Source organism: Mus caroli, chromosome 8 (genome assembly GCF_900094665.2).
Source record: "Mus caroli chromosome 8, CAROLI_EIJ_v1.1, whole genome shotgun sequence".
Classification (NCBI taxonomy): domain Eukaryota; kingdom Metazoa; phylum Chordata; class Mammalia; order Rodentia; family Muridae; genus Mus; species Mus caroli.
This window is the reverse complement of record NC_034577.1, coordinates 110,696,394-110,707,723: the sequence shown is the minus strand read 5'-3', so window position 1 is coordinate 110,707,723 and position 11,330 is coordinate 110,696,394. Positions and strand designations below refer to the sequence as shown.

The window sequence follows — 11,330 nt, the reverse complement described above, 5'->3', positions numbered from 1 at the left end:
ATTGAGGAAATGCCTTACAGTTGGAGCTCATGGAGACATTTCCTCAACTGAAGCTCCTTTCTCTGTGGTAACTCCAGCTGTGTCAAGTTGACACAAAACCAGCCAGTACAGGTATTAAAATTCATCATTTGAGTGTTGAGTTTGACAGATCTCAGCAGTAATACACAAGCTAGGTAGAGTATTCTATCACCGCAGACCCTCCTCCTGCCCTCCTGGATCTTCTAGGTTTGCAAGGGGAAATTGGAAAGTACGGAAATGACTGAGTTTGGGGGCAGTTCTTAGTTTAAAGTCCTTGCTGCAGCCTGTCTGTCCTGAGCTGTTCGGTAGGAGAAGACGGCTTTCTCCTGTCCAGAGTACAGCAACGTAAAAGCTGCTTAGATGGCGGCGGCCAGCTCTTGGGCCATTTCCTTTTTTTCTGTCCTCGAGGCGGGCCACTGGGGAGAGTGATTTTTACCGTTAGTGTTTTGGTGTCACAGAAGGTTTATTTGAGACAAGGTTTTGCAGTACAGCCTAGGCTGTAAACACTTGTAATTCTGCTCCAGTGTGGTTAGTGCTGGGGCTGCAGATGTGTGTTACCCCAAAACGGCTTCTATAGGAATTGCTGTCTTTCTCTATGTACCCTTGGTTATAGAAGTCTTAAAAATCATTTGGGAATAAGATGGCAACTAAGTCTGCCCATAGTAGTGATTGCCTAGAGCAGCGTCCTGAAACACAACTTCAAGGTGACCTTGACTCTGAGCATGGTGTGTGTACTTCTCTTGGTTTCTGATCATCATGCTCTGTCTTGATTCTAGCCAACCCCATCGTGCCCTGTAATGAAACCCGGTGGAGCCAGAAATGGCAGTCATCACGCCCCCTGAAAAGAGCCAGTCTCTCCCTGGGCTCTGGATTCTGGCATGCAACAGGAAGACATTCAAGTCGGCGATTGCTGAGAGCCATTCCTCGCCAGGTTGCCCAGACACTGCAGGCAGATGTGCTGTGGCAGATGGGATACACAGGTGTGTGCTACAGACAAGGAACTTTGTAGACCAGGGACAGGGGCAGCATTCAGGGAGGCCTTCTGCTAGGTTGCCCTGCCACAGGTCTGTCACCATATACATCTGTCCTTCCTATCATGTGTGGAACTGGGTACAGTTAACTGTCCCTACATTTACCTCTTAAGCCCAGCATCTGTTTCTGTGACTTTTATTTACTTGTAAAAAATTGTGTGTGTACAGAATGTGTGTGTGCACGTGTATGTATAGGATTGCACCTGTGTATGTGTGTATACTTGAGTACATGTATGCATGTGAACATGAGTGTGTGTATGAATACGAGGGGAAGAGAGAAGGAGAGAGAATGAGAGAAAATATGAGTGAATGTATATGCTAAGGTCAGAGGATGACTGGTAGGCATCTCGCCTACGATCTGGGACTTGGGAATGGAATGCAGGATGTGGGGTTTGAACTTTGAACTTTGCTGTGGCTCCCTCAAAGGAATGGAGCTTTATGAATAGAAATCAAGAAAGATAATTTCTCCCAATGTGATTGTTGTCTTCTCTTTTTGGGATAAGGTGCTAATGTCAGAGTTGCTGTTTTTGATACTGGGCTCAGTGAGAAGCATCCGCATTTCAAGAATGTGAAGGAGAGAACCAACTGGACCAATGAGCGGACCCTGGATGATGGTAGGTCCCAGTCAGATAGGACAAGGCTCTTGGTCTGGAGGTCAGTGCTTGTGAGTTAGCCTCTGATTGCACAGATAAGCCCAGGTCCTCAGACGCTCACAGATGTCGCAGATGATGTGGGGAAGTAGAGGCTGAGAGAGAAGATGGTACCTGCTGAGAAGGGTTACCTGTGGAGCTAACCACAAAAGAGGCAGGAGCAGTGGTGTTGGGAGTATGGGGGCGGGGGTGGGGGAGGACTAGAGCAGAAGCTGCTGAGGTCTTTCTAAGATCAGGCGTGTGTGGTCATTGGTTTTGAGTGCTGTACCTCGTTGTTTGTCCTCAGCTGTCTTCATGGGACTTTTTTTGTGTGTGTGTGGCTTCAGGGCTAGGCCATGGCACATTCGTTGCAGGTGTGATTGCCAGCATGAGGGAGTGCCAAGGATTTGCTCCAGATGCAGAGCTGCACATCTTCAGGGTCTTTACCAACAATCAGGTATGTGTTTGAAGGGCCTTGAGATGCATGAGCTGTCAGAGGTGAGGTTTGCAGTAAAACACCATTGCACAGCCACTGCAGACGACATGCTGCGGTGACAGCCTTCGTTATTGTAACGTGTGCCTCACTGTCCTGCCTTCTGCCTGTCCCTCCCCGAACTCTCTGCTCATCAGCCTTCCCCAGTCCCGAAGACTTTCCCAAGGCTACTGTGGTTCCTTGATGTCTTTATCCTTCACATCAGGCCTGCCTGAGCCTCTAGCCCATTGTCTAGGATTTCCAGGATGTAGTTTTGGAGTGTGCATGGCATGTTTGCTTCCCAGTTCATTCCCACGCACGGCTGGAGAATAAACACTGTGGTACTGATTGACCTTTGTATCCCAGCAGCTAAGGTTTACAGCTTTGTTCCTTCATTTCATCTAGAAACAGAAAAGGAAAAGGTTGCTGAGGGAGGGAGAGAAAGAGTGTTTAATTCAGAGTAGTCAGTTATGTGTGTTTGTGTATAGAGGCCATATGATAGCCTAAACAATACTGTTCACCTTGTTTGTTTTTGAGACAGGGTCTCACTGTCTTTCTTTGACTGACCTGGAGCTTATTATGCAGACCAGGCTAGCCTCAAAATCATGAACTCATAGAGATCCTTCTGTCTCAGCCTCCTGAGTGCTGGGATTAAAGGCAGGCACCACCATGCCTGACTTCACCGTGTTACTTGAGACAGGCGCTCTCGTTGTTACTAGATAAAGAGAAGAGCAGCAGCAGTTGGTCTAGAAAGGGGCTGCCACACAGTCCCTTCATAAGCTGCTATTCATTAGGAGAAAGAACATTAGACAGAGACAGTATGGTAAGTGGAGATCTAAGCATTATGTGACCTTAGAAGGAAAGAGGCTTCCCTTTAGATCCTGGAGAGCAGCCTCATTAAGAATGAGACTAAAGAAATAAGGAAAGAGAGGGGCTCACTGCTGGGATGGGGGTAAGCCAAAGGAGCCTCTTTAGAGAGCAGCTTTCTGACCACTTCCCTAATAAGCACATCCTAAGAACAGAGAAATTGTCATGCTGGCAGTATTTTTCACATGTGATTTAGTTCAGTGTAGCATACAAGGCAAAGAGCTTGGTACCATGAATTGAGAGCTGTCAAGTCACTGTGTGGGTTGCTCAACTCTGTTCCAGGGAGAGCTGCAGGGGCCCTGGCCTGGTTCAGGCTGTGGGATCCAAACATGTAGGCCCATGATCAAACAACTGGGACCTAGAGCTTGCCTATTAGGCTAGTTTGGCTGGCAAAAAAAAGCTCCAGAGATCTGTTCCCCCAGTTCTGAGATTTCAAGCATGCACCACTACACCTAGATCCTACTAGTGTGTGCATCAAATTCATATTTGTGTAGCAAGCTCTTGACCCACTTAATTTTTTTTTCCTGTTGCTGTAATAAAATACTGTCATAAGCCCTGCCTGTGGCCCTACACACAGTTGAAAGGAGTCTCCTTTGTGAAGTAGTCTAGTGAAGATAACTGCCCCTGAGCATAACCAGAGACCCAGCTCCCAGTTGAATTGACCCTAGTGGTCACAACAACGCACTCGAGCCCCTATTTGTAAATTGGACTTTGGAGTTCCAACACATCAATAGGCAGCAGCTTTCGGCTCACTCCCACCTCTCTGTGTGGGGAGTGTCCTTAGCAGCTTATGTTGTCTCTAGGGTTTCTTTACATGTCAGCATGCAGTTTAACTCCAAAGGGCCTTTCAAGTTACTTCCTTACTGTACTATTCTGCTCACTGTGAACATGACTTCGTGGTTTTGTTGTTGGTCTTTGCTTTAGCTTTTGAGACAGGCTCTTACTCTGTAGCCCGACTGGTCTGGAACTCATTATGTAGCCCAGGCTGACCCTGCTGCAGCCTCTTAAATGCTGGGGTTACAATTCTCAGCCACCATGCCTGCCTTAGCTTGTATTTTAAGAAAATGAACAAACAAAAACAACAGAAGTATTCCAAAAAGCAGTTTAATTTACATAGCATAAGAGAAGTAGAGGGAGCTGAACACTGGTGTTAGATCTGTGAAGTGACTGTGCTTGCTCCTGTTTGTTCTTTTTAGAAATGAAGGATGTTAGACAGATACTGTAAACTGTAGAAATGATCAATGTCTCAGTGGTGTCTTAGAATGGGTCCTTTTATGAGGGCACTTAGAGGCCTGGGCTAATCCTCAAAGGCCTATGTAAGGTAGGTGGCCGCCTGTCGCCCCTGGAGGGGAGAGACAGTGTCCAGCACAGTCCACTTCTTGGTGCAGGTTCAAGGACTTAGTTTGTGGTGTACTGTTTGCATTCTCAGGCGTGCTTTGCTTGGAACTTATGCCCATGCTTTGAAGAGTGTGCTTGTCCTTAGAAAGCAGAGCTGTCACAGCTCTGCACGCTCGCAGAGGCCCTCAGAGGACCGTTTCTCTTTAACCAGGTGTCTTACACATCTTGGTTTCTGGATGCCTTCAACTATGCCATCCTAAAGAAGATCGACGTTCTCAACCTTAGCATCGGTGGGCCCGACTTCATGGATCATCCGTTTGTGGACAAGGTTGGTCAAGTGACTGTGAAGGGCAGAATGTTGGGTGACAGCTCCTGTGCTTTTATACCTTCAATAGTCATCATTTCCACAGAGGTAATGACAGTTTTGTGAGACAGACGGTTAGTGGGTTAGTGGCATGAATTTCAGAAACTTGCATGTCACAAACCCAGTGGGAACAGGGTTTTTTTTTTGTTTTTTAAGATTTACTTTATTTCTATTAGTACACTGTAGCTATCTTTAGAGGGCATCGGATCCCATTACAGATGGTTGTAAGCCACTGTGTGATTGCTGGGAATTGAACTTAGGACCTCCTGAAGAGCAGTCAGTGCTCTTAACCACTGAGCCATCTCTAGCTGGGAACAGGTATTTTAAAGGAACATTCCTGCCTCCCTGGTACCTTGATACCTTTCTGTTTAAACCTGTTTTCCTGACCTAGCCACTGGGCCAATGTGCTGTGCACTGTCCAGCCCAGGTTCATGCAGTTGTCCTCCAAAACCTGTGCCTGTCCTCTAGGCCTAGCACTGCCTTGGAGGGGGCTCCTTTCTTGGGCATACTTGCAGAAGGACCATGGTTTGGGGACAGCGTCGTATTGCTACTAGTACTCACTAACTACATGCTTGGTTATTTTGTAGGTGTGGGAATTAACAGCTAACAATGTAATCATGGTTTCTGCTATTGGCAATGATGGACCTCTCTATGGGTAAGTTACCCCAGCAGGATAATGTGAGGGGTCTTATTTGCTTGGAATAACTGAATTGTGTCTTCAGTCTGTGTTTCTCTGTGCCTTTGTTTATATCTGTCTTAAACTTGATACTAGGTTTGTAATTTTAAAAAGGAATACCTAATGATCCCTCAAGTCCTCACCACTTGCTGTAACAGTTGTAAGTGGACCACCACTTTTCTTTATGTTAATTATAAAAACAATACAGCTTAGCTGTGGTTTAGAGGCCTGACCTTTTTAGTTTTCCCGTCTCCTCCACAAGGGAGGTGGCTCCGTTGGTAGCGTGCACTCCGTATCAGTGTGAGGAAGTGAGTTTGGATTCTCCAACACCCACAGAAGAGCAAGGCGTGAGTGAATGCACTTACAGCCCCAGCTCTAGGGAGGGAATGAAGAGAGGATGACCCTTGGGGCTTACTGGTTGGTGAGCGTTGGTTCAGTGAGAAACCCTGCCTCAGAAAAGAAGGTAGAGAAAAGACTATTGACCTCTTACCTCCACAGCCACCGCGCCTATGAGTGTGTGTGCATCCACATCCATGCTGACATACTGAAATGTACTTATGCCCAACACATACACAAAAGATGGGGAGTGGGGCGGGGTGACGGATACCTGTAATCTCAGTACCTGGGAGAATTTGGAGGCAGGAGGATCAGAGTTCAAGTTCAGCTAGGACCATGAGACCCTATTTCAAAGAAAGCAAGACAGTAATTAGGAGAGTGAGCTTTGTAAGAAAAAGTGGGTTCTGGGTGAGTATTTTTTGAGGTTCACTGTGTACAACACAGTGATGAAGAATCAAGTGCAAATGGATGCGTGTCTGCCTGTTCCAGAAGAGCAGATGTAAACACTGCGAGACTCATGTGCTGGGAGCCTGACAGGAACACAGACTGTGCTTTGGGGGCTGACAGGGTCAGTCAGGAGAGCATCAGAAGACAGAGTTAAGGTATGTGCTATGCCAGTTGTTAGAGTTCAAGCAGTGTGAGGCACGGAAACACCTGCCACTGAAAAACCACCTGCAGGGCATGGTGATGCATACCTTTAATCCCAGGCAGGCAGATCTCTATGAGTTCCAAGCCAGCCTGCTCTACAGCACAGCTAGGACTCTAAAAACCTAACAGTCAGCCAACAGACAAATGTAGGGTCTCAGCTCCCTGGCTTCCCTTGTGCAGGTGGCTTTCCTAAGCAGCAAGCTCGAGGCTTGCTTCTGCAGCAGAGTGCTCAGGACAGGGCCATTTCTGTCCTGGAACCAAGAGTGTGAGGTCATCTCAGGGAAAAGAGAAGATGCAGGGAGTATGTGCTACATGCCATGTGCAGTAGGGGAGAGACTGGCTGTGTGTACACATTCATCCATTGCTCACATTGTATCTGTCTGAGATGTCCTGCTGAGGGGAAGCCGACTGGCTGGAAGACAAGCAGAATATGTGCAGAGCGTCCAGGGCATAGGGCAAGGCCAACGATGTGAACTTGGTGTTTGTGTGACAGGCCTGTGGTTCAGCTGGTGGGCAAAGCATCCCTTTTGAGGGTCCATGTTTCTTGTGCAGTGATTCATAAATATAAGTGACGTGACCTTCCCTAATTGTCTCTTCTATAGGAAGCATCAGATCTTGGGGCATTTGATGTCAGCTTTTCTTGTTCTTTTTTTTTACATATTCCCCCTGATGCTGCATCTCCCATTTCTGACAGCCCCACTCAATTCAGAGTCACCCAGGTTGTCTGTTTCCTGGACCCTTATCCTGCCTTTCAGCTTTCTTAGCTGTGTTAGCATGAACAGGAGTGGAACCTGGTGTGGTCAGACAGGTATGATGGGGCCTGTCCAGGCTGCAGACCTTCCCTTCTGAGCTCATGGCTGCGCTTCAGATGCTGATGCAGGGTAGGTGATGCTCACACACAGGGGAGCACCATGGAGCACCGTGAAGATCTGCCTGACTGCAGCTGCTGCTTCTTTCCTTCTGTCTCTTTCTGTGCTGTGCAGGACAACACTGCAGCACTTTGCCAGCTCTTTGACAGAGCTTTTGGCCTGCCTTGTTTACCACTGACCCATGCACATCCTCCTTGGGTCTAGTCCCTCCTGTGTCTCTGGGAGAAGCACTGAAGGTTTTCAATACTGGCCTTGAACTCCCAGAGGCCTCTGAGTGCTGGAGTTAAAGGTGTGCAGCACCATGCCCGACTATGACTAACCCTTTCGTCACTCATTTTACTATAGCCTTTTGTGCAGCTCTAGTGCTGTGAGGTCCTGGCATGTGTCTGTTATCTAAGGGCTTAAAATCGCAGGGTGAAGGTGGCCGTCCTCACACTGTCCTGAGGAATTGGCACATACAGTAGATGTAACTGTGGCATCATACCTGGATGGTGTCTGTTCTGGTGGGAGACACAGACGAGGCACGCTGACGGCCTCAGATTGCTGTGAGAACATGGAGAAGAGTGAGAGACGGCTAAGGAGGCCATGGGAAGCCCATGGCCAGGAGAGATTGAGGGAACCTGAAATACAGGGGAAAGAAATCCTCCAGATGCGTGCGTGCTAAGGTGGTGAAGGGAGAAGCAACATGTGGCCTGGATACGAGGCTGTGTGAAGGTGCAGGAGCATGGCATTTCACCGGGTACCTCTGAGCAGCAGCCTCCTGTCAAAGCTGCGCACTCTCGGACAGAAGACAGAAATGGCCTAAGATTTCTCTGGGAGTGCTTAACCTGGTTTGAATTATTCATTTTAAATTATTTTTCTTCCTTTTTTTTCTCTCTTTTTCTTTTGTGTGTCTCAATCCAGCACTCTGAATAACCCTGCTGATCAGATGGATGTGATTGGAGTGGGTGGCATTGACTTTGAAGATAACATCGCTCGCTTTTCTTCCAGGGGAATGACTACCTGGGTATGCTTTCTGTAATGGCCTAATGTGACTCACAGAGCCCTCGGTCTAAGAGCATTGCTGTGTGTTTTGTCAATGCACAGGCAGAGAAGTAGCCAGGGCTGTGGGTATGTACACACACACCCGTCCCCTGTGAGGACAAGGGATCAGGAACTTTGGTGTTAACCACCTTTTAGTTCAGTGAGTTGAGCTGTCTTGAAGATCTGGGTGGATTCTGAGGGTCCTTTCCCAGTTCATGTCTTTTTGTACCATCCTCTGAAGCACAAGTATAGGAGAAGGAGAGGAGGAAGACAGCAGCTTTCCTCAGTACGAGCTCAGGTTGTCTTTGGCCTTAAGTAAATTCCGAGGTTGATGATTTAGCCCCATGGGAGAACATTGGCTGGCACGTTCCAGACCCCAAGTCCATCCCTAGCACTGAAGTCAGAATGAAAGCCCAATAAGAATAGCTGCTGTCAGGTCTGTCACAGCCATTGCAGAGTGTTAGAGATTAAGCTGCATGGAGTCAGAGTGTGTCACTTCATCCTTCAAGGGGTGACTGGGAAGCACCTGTCCCTAGTGTTCTTTGGGGTTAGAACATGTCTGTTTACTCTAATTTGAATATGTGCAAAGCTCTGGGAAACATCAAGAAGAGCCCAGAAAGGTTGACAGCTTTGTGGGAGCACATAGGCCTTGTCCACCCCCACCCTACATCATGTAGCACTCTAGAATAGTCTTCCATGCCAGCTCAGCTGTACATCGTGGGCTCCATTAGTCTCTGTCCTCATATATAGGATGCCTTCTCTAGAACTGACCCATTCAGTGCCTTGATGTCTGGTCTGATAGACCCTCCTCTGAGTCAGGCCTGCACTGTGCTGTGTGTTCCGCAGCATGTTCTTTGTGCTGTCAGGTAGCAGCAAGCAGAGCATCTGCCAGCATGAGTCTGCAGCTCCCTTCAACTGTGCATGCTGTGGCCTCCTCGGCCTTCCTCAAGGGCTTGTTTTTCAGTGCTGTGGAGAAATAGTCCTGAGTTGTCTATGCAGTTGTGGCCAACAGCGTCTTCACACTTTGCCCATGTGTCTACACATCCTTTTGTTACTGATTGCCAGGAGAAGATTTGCTTTTCAAATAAGTATACTTTTTTTTTTCTCAGCAGAATATAATTTAAGTTCTTGGGCCGCTACGGCGGCACATGCTTATAATCCCAGCACTAAGAAGACAAGAACAAAAGATTTCAGGAAAGCTCAAGTCTAGTCTTTGCTGCCCAGCAAGGCTGTGTCTAGAGATTCAGAGAGAAGGCTGGGTATGGGGAAGAGAGTTTATAATCCCTTTGTATATATTTCTCATCGGGCTCCACTTTTTAGGGATCTGAATAGAGTGATGTCTGTGTAGGTATGCCTGTCCTCAGTGGTGCCTTGCTCTTTGAAACAGCTAATCATAACCATGTGCTATTTTCCTTATGAAGAAGACACCTGTAAATGGGATTTTTTGGTTTTAGTTTCTTAATTCTCTGACATATTTCTTGACTATCAGAAGATAGAGCGGCTGCTGGTTCTCAGTGACATGTCAGTGGCTATTTCTGATCTGAGCAATTATTAAAATATTAGCAAAGCTATCTTTTCTTGTTTTGCTATTTTAGTATTATAAAACACTAAATTGGTTTTGTTTTTGTTACCACTAAAGCTTGTCTTCAGTTTGCAGAGTATTTCAGACTCAAATCAGCATCTTGTCAGATAAATGTTTAAATCTGTCTGATTTTATTCACACATGACTCTTGTGGCTAAGGGCTATAGATGTGATGAGAAACCAAGCTACCCTTGTTTATAGGAATTACCAGGAGGCTATGGTCGTGTGAAGCCTGACATTGTCACCTATGGTGCTGGAGTGCGGGGTTCCGGTGTGAAAGGGGGCTGCCGTGCACTCTCAGGGACCAGTGTCGCTTCCCCAGTGGTTGCTGGGGCCGTCACCTTGTTAGTAAGGTGAGTATTGCACACTGATAGTTGGTGTCTCTGCTCCCTCATCTCCCACAGGAGGCCAACGATCCCTCTCTGCTAGCTGGAAACTGGAGTAAACCAGAAACCCTGCAGGGCACATTTCTATTGCTCTCCATGGCTCCACAATTGAGATGCGGCTTTGCTTGGCTTGGCTGGGTTAGGCTGGGCCGGGCTGTTCTTACAACATATGTACCGGGTAGGCGAGGGCACAAAACGTGCACATTTCCTTGCTGAACCCTGTGCAAAGTTCTGTGCAAAGTTAACATCTGTAACATTATGTCCTGGGACCCAGAGAATAACTGGTTTCTACTAGGAAGCAAGTTACATAGCCATCACCTCTTGTTTTGTTTCCATGCTCTTAGCTAAGCTGTGAAGCCACTTAGGTCCTGACAGACAGCCAGTCTGCCAGTGTCCTTGATGACTGACGGGTGTCTCTGTGTCACGCATTCTGTCCTGTTGACTCTCATCTGTAGTTGGAGTGGACCTTAGTCCTCCGCCCTTCCTTCTGCAGGTGATGAAACTAGAAGCAGCTTCTGAGCTGTGGTAGAGCAGAACTGAAGCGCGCCTGCCCTGGCGCGTGGTCAGAGGCTGTGCTCCCTTTCTCTCAGTTAAGTCTTTGAAGCACTTGCATTCCCCTGACACCAGGCTCTCTCCTCCTCTGTTGAGATGCCATGTTGTAATAACACGCATAAACACACATCTCTACATATTTGAAGTTCGCATTTTATGCTCATTTTATAATTCAGCTAATTGTATGCTCAATTTCTAACAGCAGAGATTATGTTATTAGTAACATCGACGGGAGCAGTGCATCTCTTGCCTGACTTTGCCTTATAGGTTAGAGCCAGGTTCTTGAAAGTGTGTGCCTTGCAGGAGCACTGCTTGGCTCTCCCCTGGGAAGCAGTAAAGGAGGGAAGGCAGAGTCACACTTTTGTATGTGCTCTGTGCAGAGTAAAGAAACCCGCAGGCCCTAGGTCCTAGCACTGTGGAGTCTAGAAAGAGAAACTCCTGCTCTGTTTTTGCCCATCACATAACTGTTAGCAGGAAGGCAGGCTTCCCAATTCTCTGCAGAGCCCGTCCTCTGTCTCTTGCCAAGTGGGTGGGAAGGT

The 11,330-nt window shown here is 47.4% G+C and overlaps 1 protein-coding gene across 2 annotated transcripts in view; it reads left to right on the top strand.

Annotated features, from left to right (window-relative positions):
* Positions 1–11,330, top strand: part of Mbtps1 (membrane bound transcription factor peptidase, site 1) — a 54,024-nt gene that overhangs the window by 17,406 nt on the left and 25,288 nt on the right. For both annotated transcript variants that reach the window (XM_021169611.2, XM_021169613.2), the window contains exons 4-10: positions 795–998; positions 1,553–1,663; positions 2,026–2,135; positions 4,567–4,683; positions 5,307–5,374; positions 8,152–8,254; positions 10,055–10,206. In XM_021169611.2, coding sequence (XP_021025270.1) covers positions 795–998; positions 1,553–1,663; positions 2,026–2,135; positions 4,567–4,683; positions 5,307–5,374; positions 8,152–8,254; positions 10,055–10,206 — 865 coding nt within the window. The remainder of the gene's footprint in view (positions 1–794; positions 999–1,552; positions 1,664–2,025; positions 2,136–4,566; positions 4,684–5,306; positions 5,375–8,151; positions 8,255–10,054; positions 10,207–11,330) is intronic.